General features: G+C 45.9%; 1 protein-coding gene across 1 annotated transcript in view; it reads right to left on the reverse strand.

Moving 5' to 3' along the window:
- Positions 1 to 799: 799 nt before the first annotated feature.
- LOC116790940 (BEN domain-containing protein 5-like) overlaps positions 800 to 22,864 on the reverse strand; it is a 910,541-nt gene continuing 888,476 nt past the window's right edge. The window contains exons 12-13 of the mRNA XM_032696479.1: positions 15,705 to 15,801; positions 800 to 3,385 (exon numbers count right to left, since the gene is read on the reverse strand). Of these exons, the coding sequence (XP_032552370.1) occupies positions 3,262 to 3,385; positions 15,705 to 15,801 (221 nt within the window). The 3' untranslated portion in view covers positions 800 to 3,261. The remainder of the gene's footprint in view (positions 3,386 to 15,704; positions 15,802 to 22,864) is intronic.

The following is a 22,864-nucleotide window of genomic DNA, read 5'->3' on the forward strand; positions in this document are numbered from 1 at the left end:
AGTGTAAACTCTCATGAGGCAAAGACCCTACAGTGAAAGGCTCAGGCTCCCATCCCCAGCTAGTCAGGGAGAGCTTTCAAGAAACACTGTTTATTAGTGAACCCTGAAAGCAGAGGCAGGTCTCTGAAGAAATCACTATAGTGTCAGCTCTGCTATGGGGCTCAGGAAACATTTGATTGGGATCTCAGTGCGGAAAAATTGGGTATGGACTGGACCAGAAGGTGCTGGAGACAAAGTGAAAGAGGAATGAAATGGGAGGTAAGAGCAAGGGGTTTGAACATGATGTGCTGGAACAAGGATGGGGAAGATGGGTTACAGAATGGGCATGCTGCCCAACTGAAGAGCAAGGCAGATGCTTTGGCAGATAACCTTATGTTGGATATTATGGCATTGCTAGGCAGGTGGAGAGGATGGGAGGAAGGTTAGCAGCATGTGAGTTGACAAATGGGATGTCATCATTTCCCATATGGGTAACCATCTCCAATCTGTTCTTTCTATCCAGCTGAAAGCCTGGGATATCTCAGCAGAAAGGAAGCATCATCACCTATAAATTTCAGGCTGTGGGGCAGATAAAGGTGGCAGAAGACAAGTAAGAAGCAGGGATGGTGACTTCCAGGAAGATCCAGTTATTAAATCTAAACTTAAAAGCCCAAATTTTACAAGTCAAGTAGAGGGAGCCTCTGACAGCCGATAGCAGGGCAGCGCAAGAGCTTCCCAGAATCCACCTGTCCATGTCTTGGTTTTGAAGTGATCTGGAAGCCTCTGAGGAGGAAGGAATGAAAATGAAACAACATACTCATTCCACAACTGCTTTTATCACTTTATTCATATTTCTGGAGTAGACTTTTTAGCGGCTAAGCAAATACTGAAACTCTCTCATTATATATATATGTGTATATAGAAATATTCAAAAATAAATAATGAGGAATTCTGAGTTTTTCCAATGAATATGCAGAAGGAACATTTTCACCCCAATAAACCAACTTTGAAAGTCTCCAACTAAAACCCTATAAAACCCAACGATAGTCATAAATTAGCACTAGATTAATTCAAAGGAGAACTTATCCCCTCTCTGCATACCTTCTAATCCATATCTCCAAGAGGTCATTTTAATTATCACACTGTCACTGCTATTCATTACTCTGCTTTTGGAGACGGAGAGCCAGCACTGCGCCTTTTGGATGCCTTGGAATCCATCATATAAAGGCATTTTATTCTCCCCAAAAATGTACACAGTTTAACCCCCTCACCTTGAAATGCTGACAGTATCAGTTTTGCCTGGTGTTTCAAATAATTTTCTTTCCAGTGGGATACCTCCTTCTTGTTTTCAACAAGAGTTCCTCTGGTCAGAGAGCAATTAACTAACTTAGGAAAGCCCAGCTAATGGGTGGCTAATGCACAGATATATTCAGCTCAAGTTTTGGCAGACCCTGAGTAGCTTGTCTGTTTGCAGAGGCATGCAAAGCCAAGTTTTTGTCCTAACTTGTACCTGCTCACTCTTTTCTGGCTGCAATAATAGAAACTGGGTGGACACCATGTGCCAGTGGCTTCCAGGAGGCCCATTGGGAGGCTCCAGAAGTGTGTGTGAGGTCCTGAGACACAGTACACAGACCTCAGCCTTGACCCTGCTTGCTTTGTGTTTACTTGTATGGAGGGAAGCTCAAAGACCTCACAGAAAACTCCCTTCTATCCACTGAGATTGTTAAAGAGGAAATATGAATGCAACCCAAGCTGTTTTCAGCTCTTCCTAGGATCACACCTTGGTTCAGCATTGGTCACACTCAGGCCTTGCAGCCAGGTCTCCATTACTGAAGAATGAGGGAGTTGTCCCACCAGGGACAGTAAATTTAAGTTACCCCAAAGGTCTATTTTTACCTATAGTTCTCAGTTTTTACCATACCTTTTCATTTATCCCAAGGATTCATTTTTCTTTTACACAGGCCAGTGCAAGGACCCAGCTGAGCCTGTGTTCTTACATCATGACATTTATGTCCTGGGAAAGAGGAGAGGAACAACCAACCTAGCTCTTACTAAATAACAGTGTCTGGGGCTAGCACTTCTTCAGGGCCACTCCCTACCAAGAGGAGCTTATTCAGTCTTGTTTCACACGTCATTCTTCACCCTCAGTCTGGTTCATCCTTTCCCTCTCTTATCTGCTGAGTCTTGGCACCTTGTCTCCCTCAAGCCACCCTTGCAGTCTAACTCCTATCAGAAGACAAGCTGGGTTGAGAAGAGGCACTTCTAAGTGCATTCTCCCTTCCCATTCCCTGTGAGACACTCGGACTCTCCTCAGCATCACCCTCTTTTAGTCTCCAGTTTCAGAATCACTGGCAGAAGTTTCAGATAGTCACACAATGCAGGAGACAAGACTGTCTGATGATGGTGGCTTTGAGCAGAGATTTCACATGCTGTCCACGTAATGGAAAGGTGCTGAGGTTTTACTTGGGATTTCTTGCAGTAGTGGCACAACACTATTTGTTCACCCCTTTCTCCACTACCCCAGCTCATGCTGCCTCAGTCATACATCTGTTGGGAAGTCCAGTCTTTCTAGACCCCAGCCATTTTTTGCTTGAGGACCATGATTCCAGCCTGCTAGACAGGTCTTGCATTAAGTTTCATGCCGGCAGCCTGACAGTAACATTTCTCATATGACCCCTCTCCTCAAATGATCTGATAAAGAGCAAAAAACCTAACCATGCAGCGGATGATAAACGGCACACTGAGGAGCACCTGCCTGGCTCCCAGAAGCTATTTATCAGGCTCTCTTAATGCAAGCTAACAGGACTAGCACATGCAATTGGCATAAGAGCTTCCAAGCCTGACACTAAAAGGGGAGACATCACATGGTGCAGAAGGGGAGCCAGGACTCTCTCCTTAGCTCTTTGTATGGATTACCCCTTTAAAGACAGAAGAGGGGACTGCTGGAGGAAGGGAAGGCTTTCTCATTTTAACAAATAGCTTTTCAGCCACCGCAAATGATTTCTGCAAAGCTATTAGTTCACTCTTTTTTTTCCCCCCACAGATAAAAAGAAACCAAAAAAGCCAAAAAAAAAAAGCCCTAAAATTGATTCACCATCTATAAATAAAAAAGAATCAATAGTAAAATTTCTAGCTAATTCCCCTCTCCCTCTTCTCTCCTTGGACTATTTGTTATCTTAGAAACACTTGTCTGGGAGGAAAAAAAAGAGAAACATCATCAATTCCAGACTGCGACGTGCTCCTCCGCCTTGCCCTGCAGCCCTCCTCTCCTCTTCTCTTCTCTCATCGTGTGGAGAGAGACTGGTCCTTCAGATGTGCCTGGCTCCTCTTCTCTGGCTTGCTGCCAGCATGGCTGTTCCCTGGGCCTCGCTGGGCAGTGCATTTAAAGTGCGGCAGTTTGTCCTTCCTGCCAAAGGAAGAGAGAGAGGACAGGTATTGTCAGACACTGCGGTGTTGCAGCAGCAGGTACTGTGTGTGGGGGGGGGTGTGCTCTGAGGAGAAGCCATGTGTGAAGCCTCACAGTGAAGCGCATCTGCAAGGAAGGTTTTGGCAGCTCGACACAAATTAGAGGTGGTTAAAGACCAGCTGGTCCCATCATCCTCTGGCCAGAGCAGGGTTAGTCCTTCCAGGAGGCTTCAAGGGCTTTGTGCTAGCTCTGAGCTCTCCAGGAAAAGGGCCCCACTGCTTCCCTTTGGGTGAGGCGCTTACCACTGTTTTCTCCTTGTGGTGGTGCCTCCACTCATTCACGACGCTCCTCACTGTGGCTCCCGTGCACCTGAAATGTTTCACTTCATTTCCGCTCGTTAACAGCCCTCCTATCACTGTGAATATTTCCTTCTGGGGCATGTACCATTCACAGGACAGCTGGGTTCACACATCTGCTCACCACTGGATTGCCCCCACTGCCAGGGGTGTTCACAGCTGGGTCAGACTCTTTGGTGACAGACTCCCACTGCGTGGCCTGGGAACACCCAACACATGATGCCAGTGCTTCCAGCACCCAGACCTGTGCCTTCAAAGAGCTCAGTGTGACACTGCTATTTCATCATGCCTGTTAACTCCAATTATCTAGCAGTCATGCCAAACTTCAGTTGTCACTATTAATTGGAGTGTGGCACTTCCAGTGCCCCTTTCAGGCTACAGCCCTAGTAGCAAAGCAGTGGGAGTTTTACTGCTGGCCTCCAAAGAAGCAGGGTTATGCTAAATAAAAAGTGATGCCCTAAGAGTTTACAGCATAAGAACTGATCTCCTTACAACCCAGTACCACAGAACCAGCTCCCCAGCTTTCCACAGCTTGTCTGGGGGAAAGACCTGCTTTGTAAAACTTTGGTTTCCGATAAGTCTAACTACTTGTTTCCCAGAAAAAGCATTTCTGGGTGTGTGTTTACAGTGTGCATGATGAATGTTTGCTACTTTAAGGAAAAGTAAATATCTATTATCAGTTAATTCCGTAACATTTCTATTCTATGTACTTATAAAGCCTCTTTGCTTAGAAGCCTTAATTAAAATCCTCCATTTCACAGCCCAGCGCTCTCGCTGCCTCTCCTCCCTCCAGGTCCTAACACACTGGTCACAGCAAGATGGGCACAAGTGACCAGACAGCCTCAGCCCTGGGCTGTCTCTCTGAGCAGAGCCACATATGGGGAAAAGGGGTCACAACTCACACCATTGTACCCAGAGCCTTTGCTTTGACGAGAGGCTGAATGTCCAAGGGTGTGGGTCCTGCAGCGCCATCCCTCGCTCAGGGTGGCTCAGCCAGCACCAGGATATCCCAGAGTGGGAAGCTTCACTTCACAGCCCCCTGCCAGCACTGTCAGGTCTCACTGGGACTGAAAAGGTGCCTCTGAGACAAACACTGGGACCAGCAGCCAGAGGAACCAGCTTTGGCTGCCCACTGACAGCAAGGCAGCCCTACAACCCTGCCTGTGGACTGCCAGTGGGGAGAGCAGGGTCCCTCCAGACTCACCACAAAGCAGCACCAGCTCTGAGCAGCCATCACCATCCCTTGCAGATATATCTCAATAGCATCTCCTTTGTAAAAGCACAAAACCTGAATATCCACTCCCATCCCAAGGAAGGTAATCAAACCGTGCTGTCAGCCTTGCTCACACCAGTGAGCCTCTGGGGTGCCCCCTCAGACAGCTCTTGGCCCTTCCAATACTTGTCATGCCCTGCCGATTTTGTTCATTCAGCCCCCACTGCTGTGGCAGGAGACAGATGAGAAGGTCCTCTGCTTGTGCCTGATCTACTCTTTGAGCTCTCAATCTGCTCCCTCAAAGACCAGTTATCTTTACTCTCCATGGCCGCTGCAGACCTCGGGCAGGCTGGTGTTGGTGCTCTACCAAACCATACCGAGACTCAAACACTGGGAAGGAGAGGACCTGTCTATCACACAGCCATGTTACCAAAAGTGAAGGCCATGCAGCATACGTGGGGAGAACTGAAAAGAGCAGAGGTGAAAACCCAGGTCTCTTGATCCCTCTACCCTGACTCACCCCTAGGTGAGTCCAAGGAATTGGGCCCCTCTAAAGCTGCTGGCTGTAATGACACAGAGAAACCTGCCTTCCCCACCACACAGGCGCGTGTTTGTCAGTGCTCCTGCTTTTAGTTGCAGAAGAAGGTTTTAATATGCATTTAAAAATAATTGAAATAATGCAGGAACTGATGGGGCAGAGGGCTTAGAGGGCTTTGCCTTCACCAGCCCTCCCCTCCTCACCACTGTCACAGCTGCCTCCAGTTCAGCATCTATTGCATCTCCACAGCACAATCACCAACCTAAGGCACAGTGCTATTTTGAAGAGAAACACTGAGACAAAAATAAATAAATTAGGGCCCTGGAAGGGAGACCTGAAAGGCACAGTGAAGTGAGAACAAGCGGTTTCTCTGCTCTTGTGTATAATCACATTGACATGTTCCTAGACAACACCGGAGACCCAAACACAGCAGCAGCTGTGGACCAAATGCAGAATCATGCAAAACATTGGAAAGCCAGCCAGCCAGTCCATTCCCTGCCCTGGGGCTGCATCAGCACTGCCCATGTCACTGCTGACAGCCTGCCTGCCTGCTCCCAGGGCACAGCTGGTGCCGGACAGGCGGGCAGGGCTCAGTTCCTGGCTGGGCTGTGCGGGTGTTCCCATACAGGCCTCATTTCTCTGCACCCACTGGTCCACTCCACTGGAGCAGCACTGCTGAATGTCATTCCCATTCTCCTCTGTGCAAGTGAAGGAAATGATATAATACAAAATATGTAAAGAGGATAAAAATGGGTCTTAAACTTCCTTCCTTTTTCATGATTTGACTAACACAGAAAAGGAGATCTTGCCTTACAGGTGGGATTTTTAGCCACTGGTCTTTTTGTAGCCATCCAGGCATCCACTGAACTGAAGGATCATGAGTATCAACCACTCACATCAGGTACTTGTGACAAAGTGTTTTTTTGGGGTCTACAGCCAGCTGAGAGACAGTCACAATCAAACCACAGCTCTGCTACATGTTCATCGCACAGACAACAGTTAATCTTGCAGCCGTGCAAACTGTTTCGCAAATTGAAATCTCAGAGGCATAGCAATTACAATACCAAATTTATACCACATCTCTCACTCAACTAATTGTACATCTAAAAAATCACCACTCGAATAATCTGAATACATTCACCTTTACAGCTAAAAAAGCCTCCACTACATGCTTGATCTCAACACAATTTTGAGTTACAGAACCCCATGGGAAAAAATGCCAACCTCTGATTTCAACAGGAAAATTGCTTCTATCTAAATACAGCAGATGCATAATTCACACTGCGGTCTAAAAGCTTGGTGTTCCCTATATACATCTACTCTGAATGCAGTGTATATGTTCACATCCAAAATTGTATCTGGATTTCTAATTGGTAGGAAGTCTTAAAGGTTTTAAAATGAATCAGCAGACATACAAACTGGGCTGATGTTTTGGATGAGCTGAGCTTTAGAGAGCCACCACCATGGGCACGCTTGTGCCACTGTGGCATTTTAAGCTCTTTCACATACACGTTTTGACTTTTGTTTCCATTTGGTGAAGCAAGGTGAGGTGGGGAGATTTGAGTTAGTGACTTTGCAGCTGGTGTATTAAAGAAAGTAAAAATAGAAGAGTCTTGGTGTTTAAATTGTTGCAAAGGGAGAAGAAAATTAAGTTATTCGAGCCATGTGAACGGGATGGAAAATGAGTCATCAAGGCTGGAAAATGGGTAACCTCTGATCCCTGAAACTAAGAAATGTGGCTGCTGTCATGTTGCTGCTGATCTAATTTTTACACTTTCCCCTCCATCCTGAGGAGACACGTTTCCATTGCGCCCATCGCACTGAACAATCAGTGCCTGATCACTTCCAATGCTTCACTCTCAGGGATGCACAATTAACCAGTGCCATGTTTGACACTGCAAGGGGAGCGCAGTATTTTCTGGGAGTGCCTGACAAGTTTCAATCGTAAAGAACACAAACCAAATGACCTGGCAGATAATGACAGCCAGTGCCCTGGCAGTTAGATAATGTGCATGCTCCAAAGCAAGGCCAATTAGAAGCAATAAAAACAAATTTGAAATGTTAGAGCAAAGGTCTTCTTTTTTTTTCCAAGCGGTCACCAGCACCTATTTCCAGTAAGTGAGCATATAGTCATGCTTGCCAGGTGACCACCCATCCATTACAGCAGATTGTGATTTCTGGGCCTTACAAAGCCCACTAATGTGGTGTGTGGAGAATCCCAGCACTACCTGGAAATCTCATCAGGTCCATATCCTGTGGCTTTACCTTTCTGAATACGGGGGCTGGTCCATGCTGCTTGTAGAGAAGGCGGATATTAGAGCCTGCTCCCCAGGAGAGTGTGCAGATGTCTCTCCCTCCACCACAGAAGGGATCCTGTTACTTGCCATCCATCCCTCAGCTCCTAGCCTCCCTCTCTGGCTCAGTGCAGCAAGACACACCTGCTTCATCCAGGAGACAATGCACAGAGGCAGGAATAACTGGCTTGTGACTGGAGCCACACTACCGTGCAAGTGAAGGAGAAGTGGCCACCGTTACAATCAATGCATGTGGCTCACACACAGCCACCCCTGTGTATCTTTGCTGACCCTGGAGCAGGAAACTGCAGAGAGGATGGACATAGGTTTTATCTTGCCTCCTGTCCTCCCATTTCCTAAGGAGCAGCAGAAGAATAATGGATTACACTTACCTGAGGAGATGTAGCAGAAAATGACAGTCTCTTGAGCTTGTTCAAGGGAGCAATACAATACTGGGATTCATGTGCTGTGTGCATCAGACACTACCCATGTCGACCCACCCTTCACACAAGTCCCTGTCTCTGCTTTCAGAGCAGAGTGCTCTGTCTTGCTCTTTAGTAATACAGGAAAAGCCCATACCAGGGTGATGCATGAAGTAAATCTGCTTACTGAGCCCTGGCTTCCTCAGAGCAACAAGACCAGGGAAGGAAAAGGAAAGCAGGTGGGTATCTGCAAGCATATCTTTGTGAAGATGCCTGTGAGAGCTAATCCAAATACATTTAGGGTATAAATGCAAAGCTGATTAGTGAAACCACAGCAAGGTCCTATGTGGATATGCTCCTTCAGAGTTAAAGTAGCCATAATTCAATTTATTCATTTAGCTCATTTCCAAAAAGTAAATTAAGGTGGAGTAAATTAAATTAAAACAGCTGACAGCACCTTCATTTTGAAAGGGATTGTTAACATGGACCCAATCTACTTCATGCAGTAATGCAGATTATTTTCTCCTGCTAGGCCACCCGTCAGGCAGATTGGCTCCCTGTCCTTAAGTAATTTTACACACCCTCTGAAAGCAGGACGTGTATTTGGGTGTTTGCATGTGCTTAAATCCAGGGTAAAATCCCTGCAGCTGGCATTCTGTTTCCCAAGTGTTTGAGAAGCTAATTGTTGTAATGAGGAATTTTGGTGAGGCCTCTGCTGGGAGCTGGCCAAGCACTGCACATCTCCCTAAACTCCGTAAATGAATCCTTTTCACTGAACCCACGCAAATGTGTCACCGTTCAAAACCTGGAAGGTGTTCTTTAACGACAGCTACAAGTATCAAGAGTTGCATAAAACATGCAGACACGTGTGGGAGTGAGCTGACAGATTATAATTACCAATAAAGAAGGGGAAAAAAATCCAAAAAATTAATTTTTGAGGCAAAACATATAATTTGCTTTTAAACCTTAGTAGCGCTCCCATTACTAATACAATTTACAGACATGAAAATCAGCTTGAAGGTCTTTTAAGTCTTCAGCAGTTTTGTGGTGCTTTTTTGGTTGGTTTGGGTTTTTTAATTTTTTTTCTTGTTGGTTGGGGTTTTTTTGTTTGGTTGGTTGGTTGGTTTTTTTCAGTTTGTTGTTGGATGGGATGGGTTTTTTGTTTGCTTGTTTGCTTGTTTTGGTTTTGGAGGTTTTGGTTGGGTTTTTTGTTTTTTTTTTAAATTTTCCTTTTAAGGAAAAATTACAGACCAACAAGAGATGATAAAGCAATGAGTATTTTTAGACACTCCTATGAGCTTTGCACTGTTTGCCAGGTAAGACAGTCCCACGTGTCCCTACGAAAGTGATACAGCTATAGGGCACCCATGGACCAGGTCCTCGTAGAATCTCTGAAACAGGTTGCAGTCCTCCCACCAAGGAAGTTGGGATGGTGATGGGGAGCTTTTTTCTGCCCTCATTCCATTTCTTTCCCCTACAAACTGTAAGGCGTTTTGCTGACCTTTCAGATTTGGTCTAGAACAGTTTTTTCTGTTTATGACACTCTGTACTCCTCTTAGCCACTGAAAATGGTGGGAGAAAAGACAACAAGACAATGATTTAAGTTTGGGAGAATTGAGGTGGGGATGGCAGCAAACAGAGCTCCTCAGGAATGACAAGAAAGCATCTCTATAAAGCAGAGAGGTGTCTTCACTCCCAGTTCTCGTGTCAGTCATGGCCAGATCAAAGAAAGCACTACCAAGTGTAGGTAAAACCTCAAAAAAACATGAAGGCAGAGACTAGAGGTGTAGAGAGGAGCTTTTCTGAAACACAGGAAGAGGTGAACTGGGAAGAACATCCCAGACCCCGTGGGGCAGAGGGACTCACCTATAGCACATGCCAGAGAGCAGCACATCCCTGGGATGGTATCAGTCTGAACCCATAAGACACATAATCTCTGGACACAAATGTTTAGTGTCGAGATGGGGCTCAAAACCTGAAAGGCAGAGTTATTCTGGCAGAAGGACCTGCCTTTGATCAGCCTGTGCCCACACACAGAAAGACTCCCCAGCTCCACCCGACGTGACGCAGAAGACGGTGCCCATCGGCTCTGAGGAGGATGGGACAGTCCCGTGGGCCTATCCAGCCTGTTGGATACGCAGCTGTGCATTCATACATCATCATTAAGGCTGCGAAGTCAAGCAGCAAAAGGAGGAATTGCCAGAATAAAGGCTGTCAGAGCAATTTTAATTCAAGCTCCTGGCGGATATGCCTTCTGATGGGGTCTTTAATTACCTCATCACAGTCTACTTTTTCTTCAACAAGGCTGCTGCTTTATTCAGGGCACGAAGGACGGGCAGCAATTAATGAAGGGCCAGTCAATATTTTGTTCTGTCCTTTTTTTCATTCAGTGTGTGGCCCCAGGCATTATTTGCCGCATGCCGTCAAATCCCTGCTCTTAGAATTATTCATCTTCTCCTGGCCTTTTCTCTCAAGTGAATCAGTGCAGCAACTGTGAGCTTCCCACACAGGAAGGCATTTCTTTTCCAACACTCCCGTGAGCAGAGCACCTGGGTTTTACCAACTGGAAAATATGGGGCAGGCATGAGCTGCAGAATGCTCCACCAGTGAGGCCCAGGTGGGATTTTTCAGGGTACCCACATGATGCCTATTCAAATCCCAGCTTCCCTAACCTCAGCCAGAGCTGTTTGCAGACTCAGCACTTCAGTGTGTTCAGAATATGAGAAACATGGAACCGATGGCTCTCAGATAAAAAATGTCAGTGGTTTAAGGAGGCGAGAGCTCCTTTGCTGATGCTGTGCTGGAGCAGGGCTCTGCTGCACAGTGAGCCAGAGTGAAAGAACAGAGCAACGCTGATATGGGCAAAGGGATCGACTTCTGTCCATTCAAAGTGACTGGAATTTGTGAATTTTTCAGCAAAAAATCTGTTTTCTTACCTTAGCCTTTCCCTGTAACAGCTCTACTCTGCTTTCTCTTAATCTCTTATGAATTTTTCACCTTTTACTAACAATTTCAGTGGAGGACGTTTCTCACTTTCAACTCAAGCAATCTTAACCTTTCCTTTGGCACAAGTAGAAAGAGGCAAGAGCAGGACAGAGACTCAGTAAGAGGACGAGCTCCCTATGCCACTGCCAGCATCAGAGGGAGCCCCACTCAAATGGTTCTCAGTGAGCGCACTGGGAGCAGAACTCGCTGGTCACTAAACAGCTTAGAAAAGGACAATATCAAGAGGAAAGAAAGGGCATGAACCTTCACTGCTGCCTGACAGCCTCTTTCTGCACTGGGCTCTCCTGCTCTGTGCCCACTTAACCCACCCTTTGTGTCCAGCACGGGCTCTCCTGAGCCTCTCTCAAGCACATCTAAGTGGCAGCGCTCTCTTCTCCAGCAGCTTCTGTAGGCAGCACAGCGTTCTCTCTCACCCTGCTAGAAATTCATGGGCCTGCTGGCTTGTCACGCCAGAGAACATCCAGCATTTTCAGCAAGGCTTTTAATTCATTAGCTCACATAGGAAAATATTCTAACCTTCCTGCCCTCCCCGGCTGAGTCATTGACGCTTTCCTATCTCGCCGCAGACACATCACCTTCAGGATAATAATTGCTTAGCACGTGGATAACAGGGGACATTATCTTTCTGAACCGGGTGTTTGTTTGGGATCACGGGGTCTCCCTGCGACGAGGACTGCAGGACACATTGGGGTTACTGTTTAAAACAAGTCCTGACCTCCCCTTGCAGGCTGTGGGAAACCCTGTGGGGTCACTGGGCTTGCTCTCAAGGGGAACTGGGGGAAGGGGTCAGAGGGAAGGGGCTGAAGGGTTCTGGGAAGGACTGGATGAGCTGTGGTGGGAGGGAGGGAGAAAGGGAGAATAACCATAAAATAAAGAGCTGTCTAAGAAGTAAAGATGATGCTAAAAAGAACACCCTCGAGGCATTTAGTTTTCATGTCTGACCTCTCTACAGACTCAGTGCATAGGCCAGAGGTCTTTTCAGGGATCTGAGCTATTTGGGGACTTGAGATTTGGCCAAAGGCTCCTTTGGATACAGAGGGAGCAGAAGGTTCTAAACTTGTTGTCTGCAGCTGTGACCACCCCCTCTCACTGGTGAGGACACACTGGGAGGGAACAGGGTTGCCCAGAGCAGAGTTAGGAGCCCCAGAAATCACCCCAAACCTTTAGAGATGATGAGGTTCAGCATTATTTTCTAGCAACTACCTACTCAGGGATAAAACACAGCACCCCAACTGCCCTTGCCCATGCACAGAAGGCTCAGCAAAGACTTGAGGGCTCCAGCCTAAGCATCACATTCATGGGAGTCTCTCAGGAAGGCGGGAGAGCCTGACTCCTGGGAGGGCAGTGGCCACAGTTCCATAGCAAGGAACTGAAGGCCCCATCACTGGAACACATTGCACAGAGAGGCTGTGGATGCCCCATCCTCACAACTGCTCAAGTCCAGGCTGGATGGTGCTCTGAGCAACCTGATCTAGCAGAACATGTCCCTGTCCATAGAAGTGGGGTTGGAACTGGATGATCTTTAAGGTTCCTTCCAACCCAAACCAGACTATGATTCTATGACATGTTTATCTACAGGTGGCACTTGACCCAAGGGCTTCTGTAGGCAAGAGCTGGTGGAATTTAACCACGGGTCCAGCCAACCAGTTGGACTCACTTACAGGCACATAAGCACATTACACACAGAATCACAGAATACAGATATAACTCTTTCTCTTGACCTCTTAAAATAAGCTGCACAAGCATTTGCGTTAGCAGAGAGTACCTTACCTCCAGCCTAAATCTTGGTTCTGTAACCAGAGCTGTTGCATCAGTTCTTGCTTCTTGCTCCAGGTGATCCTAATTCAGTTCCCACTGAACTGCCTGCATTGCCTATACTGTATGATGGCTGCTCTCTGGCAGCCTGACTGCATGGACAAAGCTCTTGAAAGGTGCCTGAATTTGGGTACCAGCCCTATTTCTGACTCTGAGGTCCATCTCCTTTCTGTGCCTAAATTTCCTTCTCTGAAACATGCTGATTCCAACATAAACATTTCCTTCGTTAAGATCTTTCTGTCAGATGTGCTCTGCAAGCGTTGCAGGTTGTTGCTATTTCCAGGCCTATCATTATAACACATTTTGGCTGCACTAATTCCCTCAAACAGAAATTGTTCTGCCTGTAGTAGGCTGGGACAAAGCAGCCAATTAGTTGTCCCTTACACGTTTATTAACTCTGCAGCTTTCTTTCAATGAGTATGTGGAATCTGGTAATGTTTTAATATATTTTCATAAACTGTGGGCACAACATGTCCTGTTCCAAGCTAATAACCGTGCCATATAATTAGTCCTGATTACACAGATATTTAGTATCATTTTACATATTCCAGTCCTTTCCTAGTGCCACTGTGTAGCCAAGGCATATTTAAAGCCACAGCCATCTCCCTTCTGTTTCCCAGCAGTTTGAAGCTGTTAACTGCAAACCTCTCCAAAAGGAAATCTTTCAAAGAACAATTTCATTTCACTGGTGTACATTTCATATATATATAGGCTCTGATCAAATGTCAGGTAACAAAGCCCAGGATACAATTAGAAGGCATTTGTCTGCTTGCAGGGAAAAGCTGGTATTTGAAAGCCATCAGGAAATTAACAACATGAATCTTTAAAAATCTATTCCTTAAACATCTGTTGGCATTGGGCTGAACATTTACCTTATTTAGGATTTTACTGTGAGATAGCACTTCCCAAAAAAAAGATCTCTCACCCCATTAGGCTCTGGTGGAGGAATGAGAAAAATTTGCTCTGTGCAACCCTGATTGTAGATGTGTATCTTTCCCTGCTGGTGTGGCTGTCTCTATAGAGATGGACATGGATATTTGATGAGATTAAAATGCTTCAGTTACCACTGTCAGTGGTTCTTTAATTTAAAATGAAGAAAGCAAACAAACATTCCTTTTGATGAGGTAACTGAATGATGCTACAGAAAAGCACTTTGCTGTCAGGTGGTAATTAGGTTCAGTAATAGTTGTGGGTTTTTAGCCTTGGAGGCTGTGGCCCCTGGGAGTCTGAGAGAAATGATACATTCAATTTCCGGAGGAGAGGAAGATGCTGGATGCTTTTCTCTGCTAACCCTGCAGGTCTCTGCAGATAAGAGCATTCAGAACTGCAGTGCTGACAATCCTCCTTGAGCCAGCCTAAACTGTGGTGTCAAGATCACAAACAGAAAAGGGAGATGGGCTCAAAGCAGGGTGTTTAAACACCTAATGCAGGCAGCCTGGCTCTGACCATATATATAAGGAGCTGCCAGAATGGCTGCAATGAGAGGATTTTTAAAGGCTGCAGAAGAAGCTCCAGCAATTGCTCTCTGGTCTGGGCTGATATTTGTAACATCCATCTTACACATCACTAGAAAATCTTCAATAGGAAAGTGTTCCTTTGCAAACAAGTAACTGTTCCAACAGCTACTTTTTTAAGGGAGGAAAAAAGTAGGGAGAATGAGGGAGTGAATCTCAAGGCTCAGCTGCCTCCCTTGCCAATTTGGAATTGCCTTTTCCATTGCAAAACATAAATTATATTTGGTTGTGCTGTTAAGAGTTGAAACCCAAATGAAACATTGCAATTGACCCAAATGCATTTAAATGAAAATTTTGAGTTTGGGGGCATTATTGCTGTTTTCTTAGAACAGAGGTAAATTCTGAATATGGTGTTTCCCATGAAACAGGTCTGGTTCCTGCTCTGCTTCTCTCTTCATGTTGCTACATGGCTTTTCCAGTTCAGGGAATGATGGTTCTCAACAAACAGTGAAGTGGTATCTCCCCTGCTCCTCACACAAGCTGTGGGACACTGAAAGGACTCAGTTGGCCAACACCAGAGATGGGCCAGCAGTGCTTCAGGGAGTCAAGCTGAGGCATTTCATGCCTTTGTGCATTGCTCACCAGTGCCTTACTTCATATCCTACTTCCCTTTGGATTAACATCCACTGAGCTGGTTGTAAAACCAGAGTGAGGACTTACAGCGAGGGGGGATCCCCAGGTAAAATGTCCCAGCTGGACTGGCAGAAGGAACCTGCCACCTGGCTGCCAGCCCTGCAGCAGGTCCAAGGGGTGATGGAGAACTCTGCCTTTAGCAGAAGCTTGCCAATAATTTCCCGAAGCACTGAAAAAGTTCTCACTTCCAGAATTAAAACTTTGTAAAATAAAGTGGGTCTGATTCACTCTCGGGAGATAAATGAAGGGTAAGTCCATTAAAGATACTGGTGTGAGATTGGTGTACAGCAGACAGAATTCAGGAAAGATATCGATATCTCCAAAATCCTCTGAATACTTTTTCAGACAGAAACCAGGTATCTTCCCTGAACATAAATGCTTTATTTCCAAATGGAATTTCAATAAAATAGGCACAGTTAGACTAGCACGCTTATTATAAAGCCGTAATGCAGTAGAACTGAAGTTTAGTCATGAAAGGTATTAAAAAAGCAGCCCTGCTAAAGCAAGAGAAATTGCTTTCTGACCTACCGAGTTTTAGGAGTAGTTCCTAGTGGTCTCTCCACCAAGGAATTCAGCCTGTAGTAATCCAAGAACGTCCTGGCCACATTTCTTCCAAGCTTCATATCTGGGAGTTCTTAATTAAGGAACGTTTTTTTAATCATTAAAAATAATAATAATAATAATAACAGTAATAATAAAAGCAGCCTTTAAAGGTAAATTATTGCTATTTAATGCAAGAGCAAGTTTTACATTAACCATCCCACAGTGCTCAAGCTTCAGGCAAAATGACTTATGCAAGCAGATAAGGTGGGGGTCATCTTGTTTGCTTCTTGTTTTCACAGGCAGATGCTGCATAAAACCACAGACAGGAGGAAACAATCTCCCTTCCCCCCCCACACCTGGTTGCAGATCCCTGTGGTTCTCATGAAATAATACAGTAGAAAAAAGGGGCCCTCCAATTTCCACATTCAGGGAAAATAATTACCTATAAATGCTTGGATACAGGCAGTATTTCTGTGCTTGTATCCAGGAAACGAGGTCAGCTACATCATGGTATGAACCAGCCATGGACCAGTCTGCTGAAGGTTGGGATTAAAGCTGTAGTCCCCCCAAAAACATTTGGCTCTGACCCCTTCACTGTCCAGGGAGAATATGCTGTTCTTTACCTTTGTTGTATTCAGGATCTGAAAATGGTGATTTTAGCACTGAACTGGAAGGACAGTAGGTTACCTTAAGGAGTTCAGCAGTAACCCCAGTGTCTTCTCTCCTCACTAGCCATGATTTCTCCTTCAGTTTACCCTGAGCCCAGCATTAGGCAGGTGGTGCACATCAGAGCTGCCACAGAGACCTCACATGCACAGGAGTCAGACCTTCCTGAAGACTCAAGTGCCTAAAAAGAAGCTGAATAACCTGTGAATGCATTGAAAAATAATATCCTAGACAACATGTACATAAGGTGAATGTGCTGCTTGTGTGAAATGTCAGCACTAAGTCTGCTTGTTACAGAGCAGCATCTCCTTATCTACAGGGTGGGAGATATGAAGAGGATGCCATTATCCACATCTGTATTATGGGGGCTGAAGATTCCTTTATTTGCCTGTTTGGAACAGATGCCTACCCACGCTACAATAACTCCACACTTCTTCAGGGCACTGTCCCAAATGGTCACCGTGGTGGGCATCTCAGCAGTGCTGATGCAGCAGCTGAGGTGGGAACATAACCTGGGGAATCTAAAGAGACCTTTGCAATCCACACCCAGCAGTCCAGGAAAATAAACCATTGCTGGGTTGTTCTGTGTGCGCGCGTGCATGTTCTGCTTTATCAATAGTTATCTGCTGATGTTTCCATTAGAGGAAAATTCCAGAAGTGCAGTGTCCCAGGGGCTTCCAGCAGCGCCTGTGAAGATGCTGGCTTCTAAATGAAGCTTTTATTACCCGCCCACTTACATTAGACACATCAAAACAAGTGAGCATGAGACATCAGGTTCAGGCATCACTGTGAGAGCTCTGTTTACCACTTATTTATTTATTTATAAGGAAGGTCAAATTGACATGACAGTCTTTAGCTCTACTTCTGCAAAAAAGCCAGCCACCAGCTCTGCTAGTGCTGCAATGAGGTCCAGTTCTAGTGGCTAAGGATGACTCCTGATGCTGCTTTTCTCCTCAATGATCTTGTCCCGCTTTTCCAGTTCCCACTGCTGTGCCTGGTGATGGCTACACAGATCTGTCCCTTCTGTTTTGGGGTCTGTCCTGATACGCTCACTGCGATCCTAATACCATATGGGCTGCGGGCATCTATATCCTTCAGCCCAACAGCGCAGCACAGCCTGAACAGCTGGTGTTCCCGGCTGTTGTCTGTGTGGACAGGGAGAGCTGGTTGTGTGAATCAGCACCGGCTGTTCCCCGGCTGTGGCCGTGCCCAGCGAGCTCCCCTGCAGCCAGCGCCGGCGGGCGAGACCAACCGTACGTGCAGGAGACTTCAGCAAGTCGGAGACAGCCTAAACTTTATCAATTCGAGGGAGGGCAGTGTTGCTTTGGAAGTGTTTCGTGATTGTCACCGGAGTTTGGGGGTGGCTGGGGGTAGCTTGGTTTCTGTGGATGTGAACTCAAAGCGGTGGCAAAGGTTAAGAGTTCAGAGTAGTCTGAGGAAGCGAGAAAGAAGGGGAGAGGGCTGTCAGACACTTAAGGGATTGAGAAGACTAACGTGGCTTGATCTTGTAGTTTCTTTCATTTACTCACCACTTTAAAGACATAAAGTGGTAATTGGACTCAGTAAAGTCTCTAGGACATTTTGTCAGTGCCAGTCTCAGAAAGCTCCTCTGCCAGAAACGGCCCTGCTGCCCTTTTCTCTCCCTGTCCACACTGTTTGTGTTTGCACAGTGGGAAACACCTGACCTGCTGTCCTGGGGGAGGAAATCCTTAGATGAGAGTGGGTGCAGCCGAGGAAGTGGCTCCACGAGCTCCTGCCTTACAACTCTGCCTTAACCCTGACCTGCAGGAATCCAATTCCACTGCTGAGCTCAGGTCTTGGGAACGGCTTTCTAAACCTAAGGATGGCTAACCACTGGAACAACCTGCCTTAGCACATCTGGAAATCTCCAGACCAGAGGTCTTCAAGAACAGGTTAAACCCACTGCAAACATAAATGGTTTAGGTCTAACTGGTCCTGCATGGAGTTTGGGTAAGGAAGTGTAGCAGGGCCTCTAAGGCCACCTCACCCCATTTTTCTACAGTTCTGAACATACTTTGCAGCCCACACAGAGACCTGTTTGCTTTGTCAAAAAAGGTAAGGGTATTTTGCAGAGCATGGACACACGGATGGAAAGTGTGAAGAAACTGGAAATGCAAACCTGTGCCATGTGCAGCCACCAAAAAGTCACAAAATGGGAATAACTTGCAGTCAGCATTGATGGAAGGAGACTCAAACCAGCATGGGATAAAAAATGTGCATGTTCTAGTGCTGGTCTCTGCAGCCGTCCTACTCCCTCTGCTCTGCCTGTCGCTCCCGCAAAGGATGAGCAGTTTCTGTCATGGAAATCAGGCATCTGATACATAAAAACAGAAGCAGCAGTGTCAGTCTCTCCCTGTGACTGTCCAGCCTGGGTGAGGGTTGGCATGATTCACTCAGCAAGCGCCTGCAGCACATGTGTGCAGGACCAATGGAGAAAAACAAATTAAAGCAATAACAGTTGCATTTATCTCAGGTGCATGGAAGACCCAAACTCCAGTTTGGCTTACAGTGTATCCTGAGCACATAAATAACAGCAACTGCAACCAGAACCCACTTTTGCTAGGTGGTTTGGTTTGTTGGTTGGTTTTTAACCAGCTTCCTTTCTGCAATCACGCATACTGTGTGCCCACAGGAACTCCCTTCCTAGCTTGAACTGCACTTGACAGAAGGATATTTCCCAGCTATTCCCATCACAGGAGCTCAGCTCATACGAGACAGTCAAAATCTACTTGGGAGAGTCATGGTGGAAACATGGGTGTATCTGGGTGTATCTTCACTTTCACTAGTGTCTGCCGTGCCCTTTCGTCTCCCTTCCTCCTCCATAGACTTCTTCCTCCATGCTCCATATTTTTATCTGGAAGTGGAAACCGGTGTGCCCAATGTCCCTCTTGCAAACGCCCTTCTCACAGCATTCACGCTTTGAATGGCATGAGCAGATCTGGGGAGATTTCAGGACGTTCTGTTTATGCACAACTCTGCCAAATTTCACAGATGTTAGGAAGTTCAAGAATTGTGATGGGTTCTCTGCAAAATCCTGGGTATTTATGATCCACACCATGCCCCACAGCCCAAAGCTTTCAACACTGGTAAGAAAAGAGGACACAGGAGTGGGAACTCTCATAAGCCATTACTAGTTTTCAACTGACACGATTCATTGATCCTATTGTGAACAGTCTGCTTAAGCTCGAGCCTCTGGAAGCGCAGACACAGCCTTGTTCTGTCTGTGCATGGAGGCAATAAAAATCTCAATTTGGAAACCAGTTAGCAGTACAAGTCATTAGGGGAGGTACTAAATGTTGCTGCTTTAATAGCTCACTGATCCTTTAATAATGTCACTGCTGCAGAGCATGGTGGCACCATTCGCTCGCTTTTGTTTTGCTTTTTGAAATTCAGGGTCATTCCACTTTCAAGTGAGTGGATTGTCTCTCTTTCCCCCTTCTGTCAGACACTGCAAACTGCTTTAAATAATTAGGAAAAGGATGGCTCCTTCAAATTCACCATCTCATTTTCATAAGGTCCAGTGTCATTGCTTTGGAAAAGCAAGAGAAGCCGTGATGGTGGTAAGGATTTGACAAGGGCAAAACAGTTAGCAGCCCCCACTCATCTTTGATAAGTCCTGTGGGGTCTCTGCCAAGCAGATTGGATCTCTGGTTTTATGTCTCATCTAGAGGACGGCACCTCCATCAATTTGAAACACTGTGCTGCGTTATTAGCTTATGGAATTCATCCAAGTTTAGTCCTAAGGAGGATTTGAAATCATGACCATTCAATCCAGAGGCACCACTGACCAGACCCACGCAAGTCTTTTGTTTCGGACAGACAGCTTTAAGTTATCCTAAAGACAGAGAGAGGGGAAGGGAAAAAAAAAAAAAAAGAAAGGGAGAAAGAGGGGAAGGAAAATGAGAACAAAGAGAAAGATGAATCTTTTTAATAGCTCAAATTAAAAACCAGAAGAAGCTCTTTGTTTGACACAACTGAATTCTACAGCAAATCTCAGTCCACCACAACAGCAATCCTGTTATTAATGAAAAGAGGGTTATTTTGTGTGAGAGTCCCAGATGACTGTGGTCAGCGAGCATACTGTCAGCTTTGTACAATCTCAAGAGAAATATGGATGAGGTTTTCTCGTCTGTGTATAACAGCTTCCATCAATGGATCAAACCCCTTCCTGACTCGAACAAGAGCTCTAATGGAAAATGGCATTACACGGCTTTAAACCACCATGTTATATCATGCCCAGCCTGATCAGAGCTAGTCCTCTATTTTACTAGAGCTGTTTTCACCAGTTACTTACTTATTTTGTTTCACAGTGCTGACACTGCTCTCTAATAAACAGGTGCTGCCCATATCACATCTCACTGGGGGGCCCACTCCAAGCAAAGTGTGACTGAGGCAATGTAGAGACTTGGTGGTGAAGGGCGGGGGGGTGGTGAGGGGGAGAGGGGCTATTCTATGGCTTTTCACCAGCATTTAACATAGTGCTGATGATGCATCCTTCTCCAAGACTCACTCCAGGGAAAAAAGGTTCTCAATGTCTAGTATATCTGGTTACATATTTCAAAATCGTTATCAAAGGAGGAAGCTTCTAAAATGAGAGTGTGGGGAGGGGATAGGACTTACCCCGTCCTCCCTGCTGACTTCAGAGGGAGCAGAACCTGTCCAGGCAAGCACTGAAGCTTCAGGCTGTTGGTTTTGCAGAGCCGTGAGGTGCATGTGGCCACGCTTTCTGGGGAGAGTCTGGTGCTGCCAACAGGAACAGGGCTTTTTGTAGCTCCAGTGTGAGACACAGGCTCAGTGTGGGAATTACTGGTGACACTGTCTCATGGTACTCGGCAGGTCAAACTAGAGAAATGCAACCAGACCATCCAGCCTTAAAACCTGTAAATGCCCTGAGCACTGCCAGCCTGGGAATAGCAGAGGGACTTTCCCCTAGGAGAATATTTTCATTCCTAGCAGCCTCAGCTCCTGATCCCAGATGGGACAGATGCTTTTGGAAACGAAACGTAACAGCAATGACGAGCCTTCATTTTTATTCCTCTTGTGTGTTGTCAGGGAAGGCACCAGGCGGAAAACCCTGACCGACTATTTCAGGCTTTCAGGCCCTTTTCCTGAAATGCTTGATTGTGGTGGAAGAAATTACAAAGATGGGAGCTGTGCGCTCGTCTCCCTGAGTAATCAGAGGGCCTGTAATTTTCTCTCCTCCTCTGAAAGAGGAGATTGAAGAACAGGTATCTCGGAGAGCACTGTTTTAGCTCTGCCAGAGGGAGTGTGCTGGAAGGACCATGCTGTGTTACTCACGAGCTCATTTCAGTACCAGCTATCGTCCTTGTCCTCCTTGGGAACTAAAATGAAACAGGAAGAGCCCACCTAAGACCTGGATGTGGGGAACAGAGGGAAAAGGCAAGAAGGTGGAGGTGCTGCATGGGAGCCATGCCTGGATAGAGCCAAGTGCTCCCGACCCTGCCAGGGTACTGCCATCAAGGGGCAGTAGAGACTGAAAGGGAGCAGAGGGGAATGTGGTGGAGCACCAGTGGATGCCAACTGTACCTTTGCAACCCAGAGTCATCTGTGAAGAAGACACCCAGCCGAGCAACCTGGATGTGATACTGAGCTGCAGAGTGGCCATAAAAAGGGAGTGTTTGATTCAACACAGGATCCGAGACACAGACAGGGACAGGAAATTCATGGTTTCCAGAGCAAGCACCCCTGAAGTAACACTGGAAACACCACAGGGCCACAGCCCATTTTACCTGTGAATTCACACACCCTTTCTCAGTGCTATTGAACATGATTTTACAGGGACTTCTCTGACTGCTGCTCCATTATCCTGATGCCATCTTCACATTGCTTCATGAAAGTTACATTTTATCCATCTTATGGTCCCGTTACACCACTGGGAGATGGAAGTAAATGTTAATCTGGCCTAAACTATAAAATGACCAAAGAAAATGGTTTATTTAGTATCTTGGCATTGCTGACTCCTCATGAGGTTTTCTAAGGGACAGAGGTCAGAACTAAGCTCACAGCTGAAAAAGAAAAACCAAGAGTGAATTTCAGCACCATTATATTTGAATTCATGAAAATGTTGCATCAGCATTGCTCCATAAAGGGTATACTTTTAAAATTATACACTTAAAACATGACTATAACAGCTTCCATCAAATTGTCCTAAAATTAATTTGGGCCTGAATTTACTGGCCTCACATTAATGTCTGATGGATCTTTAATAAGAGTATCAGGAAAATACTAGGATGAATCTCTTGTGATTCTAACATTTCTGATCTTTGCTATTGTTTAATTCTGGTCACTTGCCAGCTCTGGGAAGGAGTCCTTGTGGATTAGCTGACCTCAGCTCTTTACACAGTCAATGAAAATTACAGAGCTGATTCTCTCTGATGTACTGAAAAGGGATGAGGACAGGGGAAGAAATTTCCAAGTGAAAATCCAGCATTCACAAC

This window comes from Chiroxiphia lanceolata, chromosome 9, assembly GCF_009829145.1.
Source record: "Chiroxiphia lanceolata isolate bChiLan1 chromosome 9, bChiLan1.pri, whole genome shotgun sequence".
NCBI lineage: Eukaryota > Metazoa > Chordata > Aves > Passeriformes > Pipridae > Chiroxiphia > Chiroxiphia lanceolata.